Genomic DNA, 25,005 nt, shown 5'->3' with positions numbered 1-25,005 from the left:
TATTTGATGTCTTTTGTATATGGGGTGTTCTAGGTGCTTAGAATATAGTAATAGGTCAGAATTTCTGCTTTGCAGTTTAGCAGCAAAAAATAAGTAGATGATAATTTCAGAGAGTGGTAGGTAAGTTTTTGAAGGACAAGAACATTGATTTAGCAGGACACCAGGATCCCCATAACGATTCCACTTTCTACCAAACTCATTGTACAAAGAACAGTTTTTCTTTCTTTTTGCTTCTTGGATTAGACCAGTGGTGCTGGGAAAGAGGGAGGTAAACAAGAAGGAAATAATTTTCTGATTTTTTTTCTTTACAAATGGAAATTTTAGAATAAACATTACCTGATAGCTTTAAGTAGTTAGAGGTTAAGTTTATTCTGTATTTGTTCAAAATCCATGAATTTAAATTTAGAAATAATAAGGGCTCAGCACAAAAAGAAAAAAAAATTTAGGGCTCAGTAAATGACATGGGTATTGTAGCCCTTCCTCTTTCCTTCTCACCTTCCTTTTCTCCTTTTCCCTCTTTTCCTTCCTCTCTTTTGCAAAGTACCATTCTCTAATCATCTTCTAGGGAATTTTGGTCTTAAAAGTAAGATAATATTTTCATTATAAGTAAAAATACTGGTTTTCATTTTATTTTAGATCAGACGAGAGGGTGTTCGTCTTTTCTTATTATGGTTGCAAGCTCTTCAGAATAACTGTAGCAAAGAACAGCTTTGGATGTTTTCATGCTTAATTCCTGGATTTTCAGCACTACAATCTGAATATGGACCTCGAACTTTAGATAATCTCATTAATCCTCCACTCAACCTTCAAGAAAGTAAGATTCATGAGATCTTATCCATCAGTACTTTAAATTTTTCTTTGTAGTTAATATAATTTTAAAATGTCTGTATATTTATTAACTGGGTAATTCAAGGCCAAGTTTCAAAATACAGGTTTTATTATTTTTCACTTATGATGAATCCAGCAGATCAGAAGATGATTGCCATAAAGAAATAGTTACGTTTCCCAAGGGAAGAGGGCATGCCACACTAGGGAGGGTGGCTACACAGGGAAGTTCTAGGGTCAGTCAGGGGTAGGGCATCATAGGCAAGAGCCCTTATTATGATTTCTGTAGGTAGGAACATGGTGAGGCAGTGTGAGCAGTCCTATAATTGACTTGTTTAGATAATTTCAGCAGGCTTAGGTGTAGAGAGATTGTTCCTCATTGTCACCCAGGTACCTTGGGTGATTAGGTCAGGGGGATAGTGGCCTTGAGTAAGATAGCCCAATAGAAGTGGGGTGGAGGTATGGACTCTGGACTGGTTGGTTTGCATGTGAAAGGCATGTTCTCAGGCCCATCTTTACTATCGCTGGGAATTATGTTTATCCCAGAGGGAGGGGGACATTCTCTCCCTGGCCAACAAGGCTCCTGATGTCAAAGCATCAGAAATACATGGTTAATATAAGCTGTTTTACGTTTATCTTTCACTTCTAATTCTCATGTGTTATCCTGTATCCTTGAGTTAATTTGGATGTACATTGAAGTACAAGAGTATTTTACTTTGTGCCAAGAGGACTGTAACAAAAACTATTTTTGTGAGCTTAATTACTTGGCTAGTATTTACTGAGAAACCGGTTTAGGAATCTGCCTGTACTAGTTGCTGTTTAGGAAATATTTAAGAGACTTTAGCTAGTTGGTGGTCAATTTTCTTGAATTTACATTTGTTATAATGAATGTTTTTGACTATCTGAAAATTTTAGAAAATGGTCACGTTTCTTATTTTATACATGGATTTTTGTAATCAAGGAACTAAGATGCTGTCCTTTTTTTTTACATTTTATTTATTTATTCAAGAAAGACACAGAGGCAGAGTGAGCCTGGTCAATACTAGAATAATATGTCCTTTATTTTTTTAAATTCTTTTTTTGAAGATTTTATTTATATATTCATGAGAGAACAGAGAGAGAGGCAGAGAAAGAGAAGGAGAAGCAGACTCCCTGCCAGGAGCCTGATACAGGACTTGATCCCAGGACCCTGGGATCACGACCTGAGCCAAAGGCAGATGCTCAACCACTGAGCCACCCAGGCGTCCAATATGCTATCCTTTTTGAGAGGGAAATAGCATTTCATTCTTTGAATAAAGGGGCTACTTTACAGAGTGAACATTGAACATGGTCGTTACTAAAATAATATGTCCTTTATTTTTTTTAATCCCTTTTTTTTTTTTTAAGATTTTGTTTATTCATGAGAGACTTAGAGAGGCAGAGGGAGAAGCAGGCTCCCTGTGGGGGCCTGATGTGGGACTCAATTCCAGGATCGAGGGATCACAACCTGAGCCAAAGGCAGATGCTCAACCATTGAGCCACCCAGGTGCCCCAAATAATATGTCCTTTAATTGATAAATAGGGTCATTATTGTTCTTTCCCATCATACTATAGAATTTTTGTAATGGACACACTTAATGTAAATTTTAAAGTAGAAATTCTTTTTCAAGTAAGATTCACTCTTAAGCCCTTTACTATCTGTCTTTCCATCCCTGTTACATCTCAGTCAAGGGCTTATGAAACAGTTGATTATTAAACTTTATGGTTGTTTATTTTTTTATTTTTTTTATTTTTTTAACTTTATGGTTGTTGAATGGACTGTTAGATGATCTCAGGTTTGTTTCAAGTCAGTTGTTAGAACGTTTTTAAGCAGTATTTATTGCATATATGTTTTATAGTTAAATTTTATTTTCAATCACAGTATTTCATTGTTAAATTTGTTTTATAATTAAATTTTGTCTTTGTATAGCCCAAGTCACTATAGAGGAAATCACTCCTCTAGTCCCCCCACAATCAGGAGACAAAGGACAAGAAGATCTCACAAGCTATTTTCTTGAAGCACTTTTAAAATACATAGTAATTCAGGTATGTGTTATCTTCTTTGCTATCCTGCCTCTTACCATCTCGTGTGGGTAACTAATTTTTCCCTCTTTTGCCATTGTTCTGTTAGAGGAGATACTTATTTTCTTGAGGGAGGACAAATTTTTACTTTTGACAATGTATATTTTGTATGCTTTTCCTGAAATAAAAATCAATGGAGGGATTATGAATCTCTTAGAAAGGGAGCTAGTTGTTACTGTCATTATTATTACCAGTTTTTCTTTTTTAAAAAACAACTTTTATGCCTCATAGATTTTTAAAATTGTTTTGCTGGTTTATTGAGATATAACTGACATATAGTAAACTGCAATATTTCAAATACATAATTTAATGAAATATATTACATATATATATAGTCATGTAGCCATTCCCATAATCAAGATAATGATCTTATCACCCCTAAAAGTCCTCAGATGGCCTTGTAATACATTATTTTCCATTCCTAACCACTGCCTCATTCCCATGCAACTGTAGATATGATTTACGTCATTATAGTTTGCATTTTCCATATTTTCATATAAACGGAATCATATGGTATTTACTTATTTTTGGTCTGGCTTCTTTTTTCTATCATAATTATTTTGAAAATCATGTGTATCAAAGTTTGGTTCTTTTTATTGCTGTGTTTTTCATTGTATGGATATAACAACACGCTTTGTTATTTAGTCACCTGTTGATGGTGATATGAGTTGTTTCCAGTTTTTGGCTATTAAAATAAAACTGTGAATATTGATAAACAAGTCCTTCTGTGGACATAAAGCTTCTTTTCTCATGAACACTAGATGTTCAAGTTTCTAAACATCTAGTAGTGGAATAACTGGGTTATAACCAGTTATTAGAAGTATTTATTGACTTTTTAAGGCATCGCCAAGCTGTTTTCCACATGTTTGTACCTTTTTACATTCCACCAGCTTAATTTTTTTACATTCACAGCTTAATCTGTGAAGTTTAAAACTTGCTTCACATCCTCATCAACAGTTGGTATGGTCAGTATGTAATTTTAGTTATTCTAAAGGAGTAATGTATAGTGGTATCTCATTGAAGCCTACTCTGGGCCTCTACCATTCCCGTACTTAAATATCTTCCTCACTCTATTGGCATTCTCACACCCTATATTTTACTGCTCTTTCTCCTCTTATCCTCCACCCCTTCACTTCATGGACCATGTCTTCACCCTACCAGGCTCTAAGTCTCCACTGGGCTGCCACCTCTGCTATATCCCTTCATGGATGCCCTGCTTCTGCGGTCAGCCTCTGATTACTGCACTTAGCTGCTACTGCTTTCACTCTTTCCCCACTCGTATTTCATGTGACTTTTAAGGCTGAATTATTCAGGACAGGGCAAAGGGGGGAAGATCATTAGTAATTTGTCATAGGTCAGCCAAGTTTGAGTCAACTTTGAAATTTTTCAGAGCACACTTTTAACTTCTAAGATTTTTAAAATATATATAATGCATTTACATGGCATTATACTAGTTTCTACAGTTTGCCCTTTATATATATTTAGCTGTATAGCTTTAGAGTATAACAAATTAGTGTATCACTTAAGTAACCTTTTATAATCTTATTTATGATCACTGTTTTTATCTTGTGGAATGATTCTGATTGTTTTTTTTTATTTTTAGGTAAAAAGCTTAGAATGGAAGAACAAAGAAAACCAAGAAAGAGGATTTTCATTTTTGTTTTCACATTTTAAGAAATATTACTTGCCTTATATTTTCCCAAACATCTGCAAGGAGAATAGTTTATATCATCCTGTACTTGGTAGGTAGTCTGTTGAATTTGTAGAAGATTACACATAAGAATAAAATATACTTCATTGTAAAGTTGGCATTTGTTACCTACAGAAAACTGATAATATTTGATATTTGTAGTGATTGTTCAGAGATACTATACCTTGATTCATACAGAAAATAGAATTTTATTAGTAGGAAAGTTTCACTGAGAGTGAAGAGATTTTTTTTTTTTTTTTTTTTAATCTTTGGATCTCACTGACTGGAAAAGTTAAGCCACCAGAAATATTTGATATTATAAATTAAACTTAAATTCTGATATTTGTATGATCTTTAAACTATATTATAAATTTTCTTTTTAAGGTCCCTCACAGGTTCAATGTAGTATATGTCTTACTCAGATTCTGTATGAATAATAATGTTGTTGTATATTTTGATGATGTTTAGTCCAGTATTTAGTGGCTGTGCCAGAGTGGCTGAGTCTTGAAACTAGAGCCTTTCTGATGAATCTTGGTTTAGAAGCAGACCTCTTCCATATGTAGAAGGCATTGGCAGTCTGTATGTGGAAATGTTCTTTTTACAGAAGGATGTTCCTATTTCAAGCTTTGCCAAGTTTAGATAGCTAATAGGCTTAGGCATAACCATTAAGGCCAGTAGAAAGGACTTAAATTAGAGTAGCAGATCTTTGCAATTGAGAATGATATTTGCTTTAAAAATATTTTTGCTCTAAAAATCAAGGAAAAATTCTCATACCTTGTATTCAAAATTTGTGTCTCAGTTTTAGGTTAGTTAAAGTGAGTTCTCATTAATTTTTTAAAAATTTTATTTATTTATTCACGAGAGAGAGAGAGAGAGAGAGAGAGAGAGGGGCAGAGGGAGAAGCAGGCTCCATGCAGGGTGCCTGATGTGGGACTCAATTCCGGGACTGCGGGATCACACCCCGACCCAAAGGCACATGCCCTGCCGCTGAGCCACCCAGGTGTCGCAAGTTCTCATTAATTTTAAATGACTCTGGAAACTTCCGTGTACTTAGGATTCGCTGAGATTTTTCATGATATTTTGTAAGAAGACGTATTTCCGTATATCGCGATACACGGTTCATTCTTCTAGATTACATGCAATATCTAGCAGATTATTTTAAAATGCCATTTTTGTACTAAATCTACTTCCAAAACAAGGATATCATCACAAGTGTTTTCTCAAATGTTTAAAAATGTTGATGTATCTAAGCATAATTCCTTTTTTATTTTGGTTTTTGTTTTCCTTTTATTTTTCATAGATATCCCACAGGTGAGACCAAAGCCACATTATGTTATGATAAAAAAGGATGCTGAAACCAATGAAGCAATCTATTGTACAAAAGAACCTTTCATTAAGGCTCGAGTTATTGTCATCCGTTGGCTGGTTTCTTTCTGGCTTGAGCCAAAGCCACATACAGGACCTCATATTCCTGGGATGGAAGGTGAAGTCTTGCCAAAGAATATTCAGGTACTACAAAGGGCAAACTTGTGAAAAATGGATTAAGAGATGTGTCTGTGGATTTCAATTACCTTAGGTGTAGAACACATTTAAAACAAATAATGGTAATATTTTCTTTGTACAAATGCATTTTATTAATCTGAATTCTAACAATTACAGAGTCAGTAATCTTAATAGAAAAAAACTTGGAAGATATAGGAGATAATTCCAGTCATGTATGAATCTCAGCTTCTAGTTGTTTCTGTATTTTATGTTAATTGTGCAGTACTAAAAATATTCTGAATTGTACACATGAATTCTTGCAGTTGGAAACAATTTGTAATCAGATGGTTGTGGGACATCATGGTTCTTTTTTGATTTTTAAGCATTCACAGAATCCTGATTTAAAGCCTTGTCTCCGAGGGTGCCTGGCTGGCTCAGTCGGTGGAGCATGCCACTCTTGAGCTCAAGGTTGTGGGTTCAAGGCCCATATTAGATGTAGAGATTACCTAAAAATAAAATCTTAAAAAAAAATCTTGTCCCTATCTCCTTTCCCCTTTTACCAACAAGAGCAAGGAGTCTAGAAATGTGGTGTAAAATTATACAGCTCTACAGTGGAGGGACTGATATTTAACCTTCTGGTATTTTTTATTAAACAGTTTTCCCTCTTTTTTACACTTACCACTTTCTTCTTTTCCCTTAATATGTGTTTTTTTCTGAACTTACCTATATTGCAGTGTTTATTTATTTATAGTTTTTTTCCTTTTCTCAGATTTTCTTCATTTAGTTTTAAAAATCTTAAACTGGGCAGCCCCGGTGGCGCAGCGGTTTAGCGCCGCCAGCAGCCTGGGGCGTGATCCTGGAGACCCTGGATCGAGTCCCACGTCGGGCTCTCTGCGTGGAGCCTGCTTCTCCCTCTGCCTTTGTCTCTGCCTCTCTCTCTCTCTCTCTCTCTCTCTCTCTGCATTTCTATGAATAAATAAAAAATAAATAAAAATCTTAAACTGTGTGTTTTTGTTATGACTTCTTAGATCTTTTACAAATTAAGTGGAGGTATAGTGTATGTTTAGTTGATTAGTGTTTAGAAAATTTAACTTATATCCCCCTTAATCATTTATTTATCTGCAGCCAACTATGGGTATGTTTTCCTTAAAATTTTGCTCTAAGGTCTCTACAAATAATGATTAAGTGTAGAAACTCAAGCAGAACTATTTTTCATGATCCTAGAACTTAATGTACTAAAATCACAGGGTTTTTGATTGGAAAGTCATGTTTGAGATCATTTATTTAAACCTTTATGTTTTATAGGTGACAAAACTGAGACCAAAAATTGAGTAACTTACTGGAAAGTAATTTGCCGTGCTACTATAATACGATGGTAGTAATTTCCTCATCACCAACCTTAATACTTTTTACCTTATTTCTAGGCTCAGTCTTCATCTTTAGTCATGGTAAATTCTTTTAAGTAACTAGAATATAGAGTGTTCTCTTTAGTTTTCTTTCTTTCTTTTTTAAGTAATGTCTACACTCAATGTGGGCCTCAAACTTACAACCCCAAGATCAAGAGTCATATTCTGTACCAACTGAGCCAGCCAAGTGCCCCATTCTTGAGTTTTCTTATGGCTTCCTTTCTATTTCTGTCATAACTTTGCTTCCATTCCTTTGATTTCTTTTTGTAACTTGTTTGTACTGCAAACATTCTAAAATCTAATTATGGGTGGATAGATGATTAGTGAGTATCACTGTATTACTTAATGTTGAGTTATTTGCATTGCCACTTAATTATTTAGATTCTAAATGAAATCTATGCCTGATTTTAAACAATGATGTAAGTTATTTGCATTGCCACTTAATTATTTAGAGTAGATTCTAAATTAAATCTATGCTCGATTTTAAACAGTGGTGTAAGTTATTTGTGGAATGCTTGTGTCCTACCAGTATTTGCTATTAGAAAGCAAAATACCAAGTTGGATGATATTCTCCCCCTTTCATTTTTATTTTAGAGAGCAGCTGCTAGCTTGGTATCCAGAGAAGAAAACAAAAATGATAATGCTGATAAAGCAGACAGAACTGCAGAACCAGAACAGTCTCATTCCAACACAAGCACTCTCACAGAGCGAGAACCTAGCTCATCTAGTCTTTGTAGTATTGATGAAGAACATCTCACAGACATTGAAATAGTTCGCAGAGTTTTTTCTTCTAAGAGAAGTAATGTAAACTTTGTCACGGAGATATTTCGTCAGGTAAAGTACCTCTCAGTAATTTTAATTTGTGATATAGACTTTGGTTTTAATATTGAATATACTGGCTTTCAGCTATTTAAAATTCTTAATAAAAATGTTTTTTTTAAGGGATGCCTGGGTGGCTCAGCGGTTGAGCATCTGCCTTTGGCTCAGGGCATGATCCTGGAGTCCAAGGATCGAGTCCCAAATCAGGCTCTGCGTGGAGCCTGCTTCTTCCTCGCCTGTGTCTCTGCCTTTCTCTCTCTTTGTCACTCATGAATAAATAAAATCTTTTAAAAAAATGTTTTTTAAAGTTCATATTTAATTTTTAAAATGTACTATATCTAATCCTTTATTGATTTCTGTTATTTCTATATTTTAGTTTTTGAAGATTTTAGTTTATTATCTATCCACCTGCCCCTATACTCTTTCTATTTTTTTTTTTTTTTAAGATTTTATTTATTTATTCATCGGAGAGACACACAGAGAGAGGGAGAGAAGCAGAGACACAGGTAGAGGGAGAAGTAGGCTCCATGCAGGGATCCTGACATGGGACTCGATCCTGGGACTTCAGGATCACTCCCTGGGCTAAAGGCAGGCCCTAGACTGCTGAGCCACCCAGGGATCCTCTATACTCTTTCTATTATTAGAACAAATTTCTTAGTTACTCACCTTATGGTCACTTTTCTTCCTACCATTTCATTAGTAAATTATAGTAAAATTATTTTATCTAACATTCTCCAATCAATAAAAAGTGGGTTTTGAACGGAAAAAGCATGCTTTCATTGCCTTCATCCTGCTTTCAGAAGCTGTTTTGTCCTCTAACGCATTCTGAAATTAAAATTGCTTAAGGCAGATATTTGGGGACTAAAATAAATAAATGGAGGGAAAGAAAACGAATAAAAACTATTTCACCTAAAGATAGCTAGAAATTCCTAAGTGCGCATTCTCAATTACATAGAAATTTTGTGGAAAATAAACCTTATGAAAACTAATCATTTGCTCTTAATAGCAAAAGTACTTAACTTTTGCAGGTAAACATCATTGAGTTTTGAAGCTGAAGGGGGGGATCATTCAAGTCTCACAGAAAGTAAGTTGGTAGATCCGCGACTAAAATTCCCAGATCCTAGTTCCCATCTCAGTGCTGTTTATTCTATACCACATACCTTTACATGCCAGGAAGATGTCTAGGCAAAGCACATCTTTGCCTTGTACACTTGCTTATTGATACACAAAACAAAGCGTGAGGCAGCATTAGCTTTGTTAACCTAAGTTAAAGAAACAAACTTGCCTTGTGCTTTTATCAGCAGCACGTATACTAAAAATTGGAATGATACGAAGAAAATTAGCATGGCCCCTGCACAGGGACCACAGGCAAATTAATGACAGGCAAATTCATGAAGCTTTCTTTTTGTGTTAATGAATACAAAATGTATAGTTATACACAAATGGATTTAGTTTCATACAACTCCAACAAAGTGAATATCACAATTAAAAAAAAAAAAAAAGAAAGAAAAACCAATTTGCTTTAACATTTTGTCCAGCTTTAGCAGTGGTTTTAGTTGCCAAGTTTAAGTTTCGTGTTGATAGAATATTTGATGAATGGGAGAGGGAAGATATGTGGTAAATAATGTTGGAGTCCTTTACTTGTGGGAGAATTTTTTTTTTTAAGATTTATTTATTTTGGAGAGAGAGACAGCAAGCAAGGGGGTAGGGACAGAAAAAGAGGGAGAGAGAATCTCAAGCATATTCCCTGCCAAGCAAGGAACCTGACACAAGGCTTGATCTCATGACCCTGAGATCATGACCTGACCCAAAATCAAGAGTTGGACACTTAACCTGCTGAGCCATCTAGGCACCCCTTGTGGGAGAATTTATTTATTTTTAAAGATTTTATTTATTTATTCATGAGAGAGACACAGAGACAGAGACTTAGGCAGAGGGCAAGGGTGCTCCCTGCAGGGAGACTGATGTGGGACTTAATCCCAGGGATCATGATGTGAGACAAAGGCAAATGCTCAACCACTGGCCACCTAGGTGCCCCCTTATGGGAGAATTTATTTTTTTTTATTTTATTTTTTTTTTTTTAATTTTTATTTATTTATGATAGAGAGAGAGAGAGAGAGAGGCAGAGACACAGGCAGAGGGAGAAGCAGGCTCCATGCACCGGGAGCCCAACATGGGATTCGATCCCGGATCTCCAGGATCGCGCCCTGGGCCAAAGGCAGGCGCCAAACCGCTGCGCCACCCAGGGATCCCATGGGAGAATTTAAAGCAGACTTTTATAAATATTTGGATTTTTGATTTCTCGAGTCCCTTTGTGTAAGTATATTTTTTCTAGGAATTTGTTCACTGCATTTGTTTTCAAATTTGACAGAATTCAAAATTCATTACATTCTCTTATAATCTTTTTAACTTCTGAAGCATTTATATTCTTGTCCCTCCTTTTCATTCCTGTTAGTTTTTATTCATCCCATTTCCCCCCCCCCCCCCCCCCCCCGATGAGTCTTGCTAGAGATTTGTCAGTTCTATTAGCCTTTTCAGGAATGAGCTTTTGGCTGTTGTCTGTTTTATACTTGTTTTTCTCTTTTGTTAACTTTTGCACCTTGTTATTTCCTTCTTTTTACTTTTCTTGATTTTTTTTTCCTAGCTAATTAATTTTAGTCTCACATTTTTCTCATGAGGCTTTTTTGAGGCTATTAATTTACCACTCAGTACTACTTTAGCTACATTCTACAAATTTTGATACATAGCATTTTTGCTATTATCACTTTTAACTATTTTCTAATTTTCACGTTACTACCTTCTTTGACCTGTGTCTTATTTAATATTTGTACTTCCAAACAAAGTTTCTTGATTTTCCTTTTTCTAACTAATTTCTGATGTGATTCTTTTGGACATAGAATACAGCCTGTATGATACTAGTTGTTTAAAATATTTTGAAACTTATGGCTCAGTGTGTAATCAGTTTTGATAAATGCCCTGTGTACTTTAAAAGAATATATTCTTCTCTGTTGAATCCAATGATCATTAAATTCTGAACTTTTTTATATCCTTACTTAAGGTTTTTTGTCAACATGATCTCACAGTTATGGAGAGGAGTGTGTTAAAATCTTATACTGTAACAGTGATATGTCATTTTTTTCTTTGTATCTCCGTAAATTTTTCTTTGTATATTTTAAAGCTATATAATTAGTAAGTATATATCAGTTTAAAATTTTATATCTAAATGTGAATTAAATATTTTATTTATGGCCCTTTTCATCTGTGGATATTATTTTTGCTTAAGGTTGATTTTATTTACTATTAGTGGATTTATACCACTTTCTTTTTAAGAACTAGCCTGTGAGGCACCTGGCTGTTTCAATGGGTAGAAGAACATGGGACTCCTGATCTTGGGAGATCAAGCCCTACAAAAAAAAAAAAAAAAAAAAACTAGGCGTGGGCTGCCGGCAAAGGGGGGGGGGGGTAAAAAAAAAAAAAAAAAAAAAAAACCTCATGTATTTTAAAATAATCTTTTAATTTTTAACCCTTTTATATTATTAGATTTTGCATGTCTCTTATAAATATGGTTTGATTTTTTAAAAATCTTCCTTTATAAGACGTTGAAGGAATATCTGATGACCTATAAGAATATAAGGGGATGGAGGGCCTAGGCCAACTCTTGAGATTTTTGTCTTGGGCAGCTAGGTACATGGTGGGAACCTTCACTAAAGAAAGGGCATCCTAGAGAAGGAACAGGTTTGGGGCAAAGGTTAGGGGGGAAAGTAATGAGATCACTTTTAAATCAGCTGATGGGATGCCTGGGTGGCTCAGTGGTTGAGTGTCTGCCTTTGGCCCAGGGCATGATCCTAGGGTCTTGGGATCGAGTCTGACATTGGGCTCCCTCCATGGAGCCTGCTTCTCCCCCTGCCTTTGTCTCTGCCTTTCTCTCTCTGCCTCTCATGAATAAATAAATAAAATCTTAAAAAAAAAAAAAATAAACCCGCTGACACCTGGTAATCCAAGTGAAGGTGTCCGGTGGGGAGGTGGGATGATGGGTATAAGGTTCTGGGAGAGGGAATTTGGGATTGGTAAGATTTGGAAGTCACTGGCAAACCTGTTGTACATGAAGCTATAAAAGTGAATGAGGTTGGCTTAAGAAATAGGCCAAAGACAAAGACCTTGTGAGCTCAAGGGGCAGGCAGAAAAAGGGGAGCTGGCAAAAAAGACCAGGGCAGAGGCAGTCAGATTGGAGAGGTGAGCTGGCCTCTTATTAAACTTCCTTTTGAATAATAATAAAAAAAAAAATTTGTCTTTTGACTGGAATACTTATATTTATTATAGTTATGGAAATGTTTGGATTTGTCGATACTGTCTTCTTTTGTTCTGTATTTTTTTTTTACCATGTCTGTATTTCTTTTGTTTTATTATTGTCTTATTTTTTCCTTTCTTTTTTAATTGATGTTTTCTCATTTTGTATTCTTTTTCTGTCACTTTGTTCAAAAGTTATAATTTATTCCTTTTTCTTTAGTGATAACTACATAAATTTTAACTACTTCACTTCCCAAGGTCTAAAGTTATTATTGTTTTTATTTACCCTTTTCTTATCAGTATAAGGATCTTGGTACTTTATTACTCTAATTGCCCCCCCCCAACTTAACATATTGTTGTTATCAAATAATTCAGTTCTATTTTGCATGTTTGTGTTTTAACCCTGGTATTATTGTTCTGTGCATTCAGTTTTTATTTTCATTTAGTTATGTGGTTTATCACTTTCTGTGATTATAGTATCTTTCCTCTCAGTCTTTCATTTAGAATTACTTTCTTCTACTTGAAGTTTATCATTTAGAATTTTATTTTAGTGGATGTTCATTGGTATCTAACACTTACAATTTTTGCCTGTCTGAAAATGTCTTTATTTTTGAGAGACTTTTTCCACTGGATGTATACTTCTAGATTTGCCAAAATAGGTCCATGGAAACCAAAGTAATTGGTTCCATTCAAAGTGAAAGTCAACTCTATTGCTCTTCATAAAACCTCTCTGAATTTGGATTTCTTAGAGGCTTTTATTTTTGAATATTTTTTTTCCTGCATTTTGGCTCATCAGTCAGTATGTTTAAGAAGATTAAATTTCTCTTTGAATCTGCTATTTTGTTTTTTTCAGTCAGAGGATCAGTTGGGTTACCTAGTCCATCATACTCTTGGAAACAATTCCCCTCATTGAGTTTTTAATCATACTCCATATATTTTAATTTTTGAAATTGCACATGGTGGTTTTTTATATCTGCCTACTCACTTTTTGCAGTGGCTCATTCATTCTTTATTCATATTCATTTTCATTTTCTTAATTATAATATTAAAAATGGGATGCCTGGATTACTCAGTGGTGGTTGAGTGTCTGCCTTCGGCTCAGGGCATGATCCTGGGGTCTTGGGATCGAGTTCCACATCAGGCTCCCTGCAGAGAATCTGCTTCTCCCTCTGCTAATGTCTCTGCCTCTCTCTGTGTGTCTCTCAGGAATAAATAAATAAAATCTTTAAAATAAAACATTAAAAATGCTCATTTTATATTTTTTATTCCACTAATCCACTAACTTAAGTTTTTTGCAGTTTTGTCCTTTTGTTATTTCTGTTTATTCACGTTTGTTTCGGGTTTTTGTGTTACGGACTTATATTTTTTTGGAATTTTGTGGAATTACTTTGAAACCTGGGTTGAAAATTGTGTCCCTCCAGAGAGGAACTGCTATTGACTTCTCCAGGTATTTGGTGTCCTGTCAACCTTAGTTTACTGTATTTATTTATTTAATTTTTAAGTAAGCTCTGTACCCAATGTGGGTCTTGAATTCATGACCCCAAGATCAAGAGTTATGTGTTCTACCAAACCTTGGTTTACTTTAAATTATAATTCTCAGGGATCCCTGGGTGGCGCAGTGGTTTAGCGCCTGCCTTTGGCCCAGGGCATGATCCTGGAGACCCGGGATCGAATCCCACGTCGGGCTCCCGGTGCATGGAGCCTGCTTCTCCCTCTGCCTGTGTCTCTGCCTCTCTCTCTCTGTGTGTGACTATCGTAAATAAATAAAAATTAAAACTGCCACCTACCAACCCAGAGTGGCCTCCCTCTTTCTTAAAAATAAATAAATAAATAAATAAATATTCTCAATTTATGATTCTTCCTGCTTTGCAGCAAAGTCATGTGATGACCAGTCTGAGAATATGAATTTGTAAGAAAGGCTGTTCTTCCCTTGATTCCCGTATCCCAAGTCTATTAGTAGACAAGTTTCCTCGTTGACTCTTCTCTGGCGTTGTTTTTTGCCTTCTCCCTCCTGGCCCACCTTTGTATTGAGGTTATAGCCTTCATTGGTGTCAGTTTTACATGTAGGACTGATCTGTGTCTCACCTTTGTACAGGTGGTTATTTAAACCCACTCTCTAGGCTGTCCAAGGCAGCAGCCAACAGCTTCATTGTTCATTTTCCTCTCTGGATTAGTACTCACATTTTGTTCTAGACTCAGAATATCCTTACAAACTGAGCCATTCACTTAAAAAGGTATATTGTATTTTTTTAGGTGTTTTATGCAGGAGATATTCCGGGGTATCTTTAAATGATATTGCTGGGAACTCAAGTTTTCTGAGATGTTTTTATTCTGATAATTATTTTTATTACTTATTTTTTAAAGAGGGAGAAAAAGTGTGGTGAGGGGCAGAGGGAGAGGGAGAGAGGGAATCTCAAGCAAGCTCCAGGCCCAGTGCAGAGCCTGATGAGGAGGGTCCATCATGGACCAAGGGTCCATCCTGCAACCTTTGAGATCATGACCGGAGGGGTATCTGGGTGGCTCATTTGGTTAACCATCTGACTCTTGATTTCAGCTCAAGTCATGATGAATGAATCAAGAAGTTCTGTAAATATTTGGTGAATGAATCAAGAAGTTCTCTAAGTGTTGGGGTACCTGGGTGGCTCACTTGGTTGAGCATCCAACTTTTGATTTCAGCTCAGATCATGATCTCAGGGTCTTGAGATCAAGCCTTACATTGGGCTCTGTGCTGGATGTTGGAGCATGCTTGGGATATTCTCTCTCCCTCTCCCTTTCCCCCTCCCCCAGCTCTCACAATTTTTCTCTCTCTTTCTCTAAAAAATAAAAAAGAAGACATTCTGTAATTATTGAATTCCAGGTTCTTTATCATTGCTACCTGAGGGCTAACATTTATTTCTAGAAGCTAATAAGTCTTGAGATAATTTGTTAATATGGTTGATGATGTTATTTTCAGGCAAGTATAATGATTGAAGTCTATCTCAGATGAAGGTATTTATATTGTTATATGTCTTTAAAGTAAAGATATAACTATAAAACATAAATCCCCAAATCATTGAAATGATAAAATTATTCTCCATATTCAAATAGAATAGGCATAGATGCACTCCAGGCATTTACCCCTTATAAGTAAACCCAGTGTGCTTTATGTTGTCATGACTTGGAGTGTACAATGAGGAGCTCCCAGGTATTTTGATGTGAGATAAATATAACACATCAATAGTTTAACCTTTAAGAACAGCACAGATTTTATGTGTGTATATGTATAATTTTATATATAGATATTATATATATATATATTTTTTTTTTTTCCTTAAAGTCACTTTAAGGCAGTGGATCACAACTGTGGTCACAGGCTTCTGGGAAGTCTTTAGGATCTTTTCAGGTCCATGAGATCAAAACTATTTTCATGACAGTACTAAGATTTTATGTATTTTTTCTGCACTGTCCTATTTTCACAAGTATGGTGAAGTTTTCCAGAGATACCTACATGTGGTGTTGTATTAGATTGGATGCAGAAGCAAGCAGACAAGAAAATCCAGCCATCTTTTATTAAGCTAAACATTAAAGATTTTTGCAAAAATGTAAAGTATTGTTACTCTTATTTTAGAATACCTGTTATTCTTTCTGACATCTATGGAGTAGGGGTTCTGGACCAAAATGCAAACCATTGCTTTAAGAAGACAAAAAATTCCCAGGTCTGCCAAATGCTCACTGTACTTGATTAAATCTTAAGGAATGTGTCCATCACAGTCTGAGTTGGTTAATTATAAAAGAATATTAAAAATACCAGAGACCAGCTTGTTTGGTTTGAATGTTTTGTAACTGTTTTTCACTGAAGAAGGTGGCATAGCTCCTGGTAAATCATATACCATTGGCGAAGCCACTTGTTAGAAAACTGTATCAGATTTTCTTAAGCTAATACCATTAATATTTGATTTTTCTGTCTCCTGTTATTTTGATTCCTTCTCCACATAGTTTTTGGTTGTATAATAGTTTATGGTCATAGAATCAGAACTGGAGATGACCTCATCTACAAACAGAAAATTTGCTGAGTATATAGATGCAGAAATATTTTTTGAATGATATCTTAGCTTATTTTCAGTTAATATTGATGTCTAGTGGTGCTTCTTCATAAGGATAAGGTGTTAATGTATGGATTTGAATGTTCTGGTTTCTATGACAGTTATTTCTCATCGTAAATGTATAATTTGGCACTCTGGTTTTTATGTATCAATTTTTTTTAGCCATGGCTAATACCAGTTTCTTTAAGATGCATATTTAGTGTATTGGCAAAATCAGACTTTGGGGCTTAAAAGGACAAGGGTTATATACACTCTGGTGTTTAGTAAATTCATCAAGCCACCTGGGATGTAGTATGACAATTTGTGCATTAATATCTTAGCTCTGGAGATCACTAATATTTTCCAAATGATTAAATTTTGTTTTAGATCAGCTTTAGGTCCACAGCAAAGTTGAGGAGAAACTGCAGAGGATTCCCATGCTAATTTTAAAAAGTTCATTTTTTAATATTTGAGAATAGAATTTCTTTGAGATTTTTTTTTTCTTATACCTTGAACCTTTTAAAGGAGGGCTAAGTTGTTATGATTATAAATATTCTGGCAATGAATTGGTTGACTTTAACTCTTTAAAAATCATTTATATCATTTTATAAGAAGATAAAAATGTATTAGTGGTTTGTGACAAAGTAAAATGTATCATATGTGTTCTCTTTTTTTTTGCACTAGGCATTTTTATTACCAATTTGTGAAGCAGCAGCTATGAGAAAAGTGGTAAAAGTATATCAAGAATGGATTCAGCAAGAAGAAAAACCTTTGTTTATGCAAGAACCTGAAGAAATTGCGATCTCTTCTTCAGACTTACCTTGTATTGATAGTGTCACAGACCATGTTATTTCAATGGAAGAAGGAGAAAAGAGAGAAGAGGTAAACTGATAAGACTTCAAATATTTTAGTATAAGTTTAATATATTAGATTTTCACAAAAGTATAATAACATGTTGACATACAATACTTACTTTTTAGTATATTTGCAACTTAGGTGAAATAGCAGTTACCACAGTACTCTGCCCCAAAGCTTTTTGATGTTACAACGTTAAAAATTAATAATGAGATCAGTATCCTGGTTCTTTAATCCATTGTATAGATCACAATTAGATGCCATTTTAAAAGGTGTGATATTTGAGACTGTAGGAGGATGGCTGAGTCCTGAGCTCACTTCTTCCCATGGACACACCAAGATTGTAACTATATAAGAAAGAACTCAGAAAGATCTAAAGATTAGGAGACCAGCTCGTGCACAACTAAAGATAAAAAGAAAGCCACAGGGTGCCTGGCTGGTTCAGTTGGTGGGGTATGTGACTCTAAATCTCGAGTTGTGAGTTCAGGTATCATGTTGGACGTAGAGATTACCTTAAAAAAAAAAAAAGAAAAGAAAAAGCCACCTTGAGAAGGCAGAGATGTGGTCAGGTTGGGAACCAAAACCCCTAGTCTGGTGGCCCACAAGTGGTTTGGTATCACAGGAATAGAGATACTCCCTAAAGAGCAAGGAGATTAAGCACCATGTCATTCACCCCCACCCTGGAGATCTGCACAGGAAAAATGAGGCCCTCACAACATCTGACTTTGAAAATCAGCAGAGCTTAACTTTAGGATATTTGAAAATCATTGGGGCTAAAATCTGGGATAGCCAGGGGTCTATAGGAAACTGAGATAATGCTCCTGAAGGTCCCACACATAGTCTCACTTACTCTGAGACCCAGCACAGTAGCAGCAGTTTGCAGAGCACCTGAGACATACATAAAGGATATATTTTTTTAATTTTAATTTTTTTTAAAGATTTTATTTATTCATGAGACACAGAGAAAGAGAGGCAGAGATAGGCAGAGGGAGAAATAGGCTCCCTGTGGGGAACCTGATATGTGACTCAATCCCAGGACCCCAGGATCACGACCTGAGCTGAAGGCAGACGCTCAACCACTGAGCCACCCAGGTGCCCCCATAAAGGATATTTATTGACTGATCTTAGAGCATATGCTGGAGGGGCAGGGTTCTGTAGGAACTTTTCTTTGGACATGGAAATACTAGTGGGTACCATTTTCTTGCCCTCATTTAGCCTAGGTAGTTTAATGCTTGTGGGTGGTAGTTCTGACATTCTCTACCTACCTTGCTAGCATCAGTCTTCCCACCCTGGTATTCTCCTTCAAAATCGACCCACTCCTCCAGCAGACCTTCTCTTAAACTGCTCCCACCCTGCCACATGCACTGGGTGGCCTTGGCTGGGAGTGGTGTACCTCCAAAGTGACTCCTGCACTGGGGGACTGGTCCTGTCCACCAGCAACCCACAACATCATGGTTGGGCTTTATAGCCAGCTGCACCAGGGTTTACCTCCTCCCACCAGTGCACCCATAGTAGTCCTGGATAGGCATTGCAACTAGTTGGCCTGGGGGCCAGCCTGCCTACCAGAATGCCCAAGCATCAGAGCTCATTCAACAACACAAGGATGCATGCTGCACATACAGAGGGCACCTAGCTTTAGTGACTGTGGGAGGAGGGAATTGTACTTCTGGACCCCACTGAACACCTTCCACATAAGGTTATTACCTTTGAGACCAGGAGATGTAGGTGACCTACTATCTAATACTTGGAAACAAACACAGCGAGTCAGACAAAATGAGGAGACAGGCATATGATCCAAATGATAGGAGGAAAAAAAAAAAACTCAGAAAAATAACTAAATCAAAAGGAGTTACATAATCTACCTGATAAAGAGTTAAAAGTGATAGTCATAAAAGATGCTCACTGAACTTAGAAGTAGAGTGGATAATTCAGAACTTCTAAGAGAAATTATTTTTAAAAAATGATATCTGAAAAATACAATAATTCAAATGAAAAATATACCAGAGGGAATCAACAGCCTGGGAAAGGATGCAAAAGAATGGATCAGTGACCTGGAAGACAGAATAGTGGAAATCATCCAAGCCAAGCAGCAAAAGGAAAAAAAAAAATATGTAAGACAGGGTGAGGGACTTCTGGGGCAACATCAAAAGTATTAACATTTGCTATAAACGAGTCCCAGAAGAAGGGAGTGAGGAAGGGGCAGAAACCTTATTTGAAGGAATAACAGCTGAGAACTTTCCTAAACTGAGGACAGAAATAGATATCCAGGTTCAGGAAGCATAGATAAGCCCCAAATAAGATGAACCTAAAGATGTCTACACCAAGACGCATAATTAAAATGTCAGAAGTTACAAAGAATTTTAAGAGCAACAAAAGAAAAGCAACTAACATACAAGGGAACATCTATAAGACTCTCAACTGAGTCTTCAGCAGAAACTTTGCAGGCCAGAGGGAGTGGCTTGATGTATTTAATGTGCTCAAAGGAAGAAAACCTATAACCAAGAATACCCAGCAAGGTTATAATTCAGAACTAGAGAGAATTTCCCAAACAAAAATTAGAGGCATTCATCACCACTGCACCAGCCTTAATAGGAAATGTTAAAGTGACTTCTTTATGCAGAAAAGAAAAAGGCATAACTAGAAGCAAAAATAAAATTATAAAAGAAAACATTTTATTGGTGTTAGAAGGTAGGGGAGGTACAGTAAAGTATTCCCTGAGCTGAGAAGACACTTTGAGACTGGAAATCAAAGAAGGCAACTCGATATAGTTTACAGAGTTTTATTCAGGGTAACTTACTGATGAGATAGATGATCAGGCACATGATGATCCAGGTGCTGTACAGCTATCCTCCACAAAGTCTAGACTTAGTTCACAGATTTTATAGGGCAAGAGATACTCAGAAGGGCATTATTATGTGATCACAGAGTTCACATGCACCTAATTGACAGCTAACCTTTAATTAGATCTTGTGGAAGGCTAAAGACTGCATCATCTTTAACAGATTCACAGGTGGCCAAAGCAAGCTTCTCCCACCCCAGCCTTGGCAGGCATTTCTAAAGTATGTATATTAATCTCCAAGGGCCTGGGACATACAGCCCCATGAGAGGTCATCAAGCAAAAATGAACAAGAAGGAGGGCCAACAGTGGAGTCATTGTTTTTAGCACTCCTACAACTTGTAAAAGCAAACATATAATGAAGGTTGTAGGTCAGTCACTTATAAAGCTAGCATGAAGATTAAAAGAAAAAAGTAATAATCAACTGTATTTACAATAACTATGTAAGGGATACACAAAGTAAAAACATGTAAAATATGGTGTCAAATGCATAATACATGACAAGGGGGAGGTAAAAATATAGTACTTTTAGAATGTGTTTGAACTTAAGTGACCATCAACTTAAAATAGGTGGCTAATACATAGGGTGTTATACATGAACCCTATGGCAACCACAAACAACCTGTAACAGATACGCAGAAAATAAGGGAATCCAAGCACAACACTGAAGACAATCATCAAATCATAAGAGAAGACTGCAAGAAAGAAAAAAGGAACAGAGAAGAACTACAAAAACAGCTAGAAAAATGAACAAAAGGCAATAACTACATACCTATCAATAATTAATGTACATGGGCTAAATATTCAATCAAAAGTCATAAAGTAACTGAATAGATTTTAAAAAGACCCATCTGTATGCTGCCTACATGACACATACAGACTGAAAGTGATGAGATAGAAAAAAAACCTCTATGCAAATAGAAATGATCAATAAAGCTGGGGTAGTAATACTTATGTCAGACATAATAAACTTTAAAACAAAGACTGTAAAAGAAACAGAAGGGCATTACATAATGATGAAAGGAGCAGTACAGCAAAAGAATATATTTATAAATATAGATGCATCCAGCATAGGATCATCTTAATATATAAAGCAGATAGTAACAGACAAAAGGAGAAATTACAGTAATACAATATTAATAGTGAATTTTAACACCTCATTAAATCAGTGGCTAGATTGCCCAGATAGAAAATGAAAAGGAATAGTGGCTTTGAATGAGATATTAAATCAGATGGACTTAAATATGTACAGAACATTCCATCTGAAACAGCAGAATACACATTTTTTTTTTTATAAGTGCACATGGAACATTCTGTAAGACAGGTTGCCTATTAGGCCACAAAACAAGTCTCAGTAAATTTAAGAAGATGGAAATCATATCAAGCATCTTTCCAACCAGAATATTATGAAACTAGAGATTAGAAGGAAAAAAATTGAAAAAAATACAAAGACATGGAGACTAAACAACATGCTACTAAATAAGCAGTGGGGTCAACAAAGAAATAAAAAAATACCTTGAGGAAAAAAAAATACCTTGAGATAAATAAAAATGAAGACAATGTTCCTAGATCTCTGGAACACAGCAAAAGCAGTTCTAAGAAGTTTATATAAATACAGACCTACCTGAGTAATCCAAAAAATCTCAAACAATCTGACATATATCTAAAGAAACCAGAAAAAGAACAAAACCCAGAGATAGTAGAAGGAGGGAAGTAATAAAGATCAGAGGAAAAATCAATGGAGCAGAGACTAAAAACACAATAAAAAAGATTGATGAAACCAAGAGCTAGTTCTTTGAAAAGATAAACAAAATTGACAATGTTAGCCAAACTCCTCAAGAGAAAAAGGCTCAAATAAAATCAGGAATGTAGGAGAAGTAACAACTAATACAATAGAAATACAAAGGCTTAAAAGAGACTACTACAGAAAATTATATGCCACCACATGGGACAGCCTAAGAAAAGAATAAATTCCTAGAAACATATAGTATATTCCATAACTGAATCAGGAAGAAATAGAAAATCTGAACAAAATAATTACTATTAATGAAATTGAATTTGTAATCAAGAAACTCCCAAACTGGATGAGTTCACAGATAAATTCCATCAGGCAATTAAGGAAGAGTTAATACCTGTTTTTCTCAACTATTCCAAAAAATTAATGTAATGAAATCTTCCAAATACGTTGTATGAGGCTAGCATTACCCTGATGCCAAAACCAGACACAGATGCTACAAAAAAAAGAAAACTATAGGCCAGTATCCTTGATGAACATAGATGCAAAAATCCTCAACAAAATATTAGCAACCTCATTTTAAAATACATTAAAATAATCATCACGTTCAAGTGGGATTCACTGGGAATGCCAGGATGGTTCAGTATTTGCGAATCAATCAACATAATCAACATGATATACCATATTAACAAAATGAAGGGTAAAAATCATGATCATTTTAATAGATGCAGAAAAAACACTTGACAAAATTCAACATCAATTTATGATAAAAGCTCAAGTAGGTTTAGAGGGAACATACTTTAATAAAGACTGTCTATAAAAAAACCCATGGCTGACATCATAGTCAATGGTGAAAAACTGAGAACTTTAAGATCAGGAACAAGACAAAAATACCTACTCTTACCACTTTTATTCAACATAGCATTGGAAATCCTAGCCACAGCAATCAGACAAGAAAAAGAAATAAAAGGCATCCAAATTAAGGAAGAAGTAAAACTCATTATTTGCAAATAACGTAGTATCATACATAGGAAACACTGTTAAAAATCTGTCAAAACTAATAAATTCAAGAGAGTCACAGTATACAAACAATATACTGAAATCTGTGGCATTTTAATACATTAATAACAGTAACAGAGAAATTAAGAAAACAATTCCATTTACAATTGTACCAAAAGAATAAAATACCTAGAAATAAATTTAACCAGTGAAGTGAAAGACCTCTACAGTGAAAACTTTAAGACATTGATGAAAAAAACTGACGAAGACACAATAGAAAGATAAATACCAAGCTCATGGATTGGAAGAGTTAACATTGTTAAAATGTCCATTCTTTCCAGTGCAGTCTACAGATTCAGTGCAATCCCTATCAGAATACCAATAGCAGGGGATCCCTGGGTGGCACAGCGGTTTGGCGCCTGCCTTTGGCCCAGGGCGCGATCCTGGAGACCCAGGATCGAATCCCACATCGGGCTCCTGGTGCATGGAGCCTGCTTCTCCCTCTGCCTGTGTCTCTGCCTCTCTCTCTTTCTCTCTCTGTGACTATCATAAATAAATAAAAAATTAAAAAAAAAAAAAAAAAGAATACCAATAGCAATTTTCACAGAACCAGAATCAATAACTCTAAATTTGTATGGAACCACAAAATAGTCTGAATAGCCAAAGCAATCTTGAGAAGAACAAAATTGGAGGTATCACACACTTCCTTATTTCAGACTATATTATAAAGTTGTAGTAATCAAAACAGTATGGTACTGACACAAAAAGAGCCACATAGATCAGTGGAACAGGACAGAGAGCCCAGAAATAAACTCACAGTTATTTGGTCAGTAAATCTATGACAAAGGTGGCAAAAATATATAATGAAGTAAAGACTATTTCTTCAGTAAGTGGTGTGGGAAAATTGGACAGCTACAAGCAAAAGAATGAAGGTGGACTACCTTCTTAACGGTATACACAAAAATAAACTCAAAATGGATTAAAGACTTAAGTGTAAGACCTGAAACCATTAAACTCCTGAAAGAAAACCTAGGCATTAAGCTCTTTGACGTTTGTCTTAGTAATACGTTTTTGAATTTGCCTCCTCAAGCAAGGACAACAAAAACAAACAGTTGGGACTACGTCAAACTGAAAAGCTTTTGCATAGCAAAGGAAATCATCAGCAAAACAAAAATGCAGCCTACTGATTGACAGAATGTATTTGCAAATGATATATCCAATAAGGAGTTTATATCCAAAATACATAAAGAACTCTACAACTCTACACCAACAAAACAAACAATCTGATTAAAAAATGAACAGAGAATCAGAATAGACATTTTTCCAAAAACGCAAACAGGGCCAACAGATACATGAAAAGATGCTCAAGATCGCTAATCATCAGGGAAATTGCAAATGAAAACTACAATGAAGGGGGGCACCTGGGTGGCTCAGTGGTTGAGCATCTGCCTTTGGCTGAGATCATGTCCTGGGGTTGAGTCCTGCATTGAGTTCCCTACGGGGAGCCTGTTTCTCCCTCTACTTGTGTATCTGCCTCTGTGTCTTCATGAATAAATAAAATCTTTAAAAGAAAAAAAAAAAACTATAATGAGATACCACCTCACACCTATCAGAATGGTAGTATAAAAAAGCAAGAAAGAATAGTGTTTGTGAGAATGTAGAGAAAAGGTAACTCTTTTGTCCTGTTGGTGAATATGCAAATTGGTGCACTATGGAAAACAGTATGGAGATTACTAAAAAAAATTAAAAATACCATATGATCAGCAATTCTACTTCTGAGTACTTATCTGAATGAAAACACTAATCCAAAAAGATAGTACACTCCTGTGTTCGTTGCACCATCATTTACAGTAGCCATGATATGGAAACAACAAAGTGTCCCATTAGTAGATGAATGAATCTCTTTCTTT

At 35.6% G+C, this 25,005-nt stretch overlaps 1 protein-coding gene and 1 non-coding gene across 16 annotated transcripts in view; both read left to right on the top strand.

Annotated features, from left to right (window-relative positions):
- The window catches only part of RALGAPA1 (Ral GTPase activating protein catalytic subunit alpha 1), a 242,119-nt gene that overhangs the window by 51,999 nt on the left and 165,115 nt on the right, over positions 1-25,005 (top strand). For all 15 annotated transcript variants that reach the window (XM_038544500.1, XM_038544498.1, XM_038544497.1 and 12 more), the window contains exons 6-11: positions 637-814; positions 2,774-2,889; positions 4,529-4,667; positions 5,916-6,124; positions 8,098-8,337; positions 17,355-17,552. In XM_038544500.1, the coding sequence (XP_038400428.1) occupies positions 637-814; positions 2,774-2,889; positions 4,529-4,667; positions 5,916-6,124; positions 8,098-8,337; positions 17,355-17,552 (1,080 nt within the window). The remainder of the gene's footprint in view (positions 1-636; positions 815-2,773; positions 2,890-4,528; positions 4,668-5,915; positions 6,125-8,097; positions 8,338-17,354; positions 17,553-25,005) is intronic.
- On the top strand, positions 9,611-9,715 carry LOC119873055. The gene has a single exon (XR_005363858.1). It is a non-coding gene; the product is annotated as a U6 spliceosomal RNA (small nuclear RNA).

Source organism: Canis lupus, chromosome 8, assembly GCF_011100685.1.
Source record: "Canis lupus familiaris isolate Mischka breed German Shepherd chromosome 8, alternate assembly UU_Cfam_GSD_1.0, whole genome shotgun sequence".
In the NCBI taxonomy this organism is placed as follows: Eukaryota; Metazoa; Chordata; class Mammalia; order Carnivora; family Canidae; genus Canis; species Canis lupus.
Note: the sequence above shows the minus strand (reverse complement) of the source record. Positions and strands in the feature narration are given on the sequence as shown.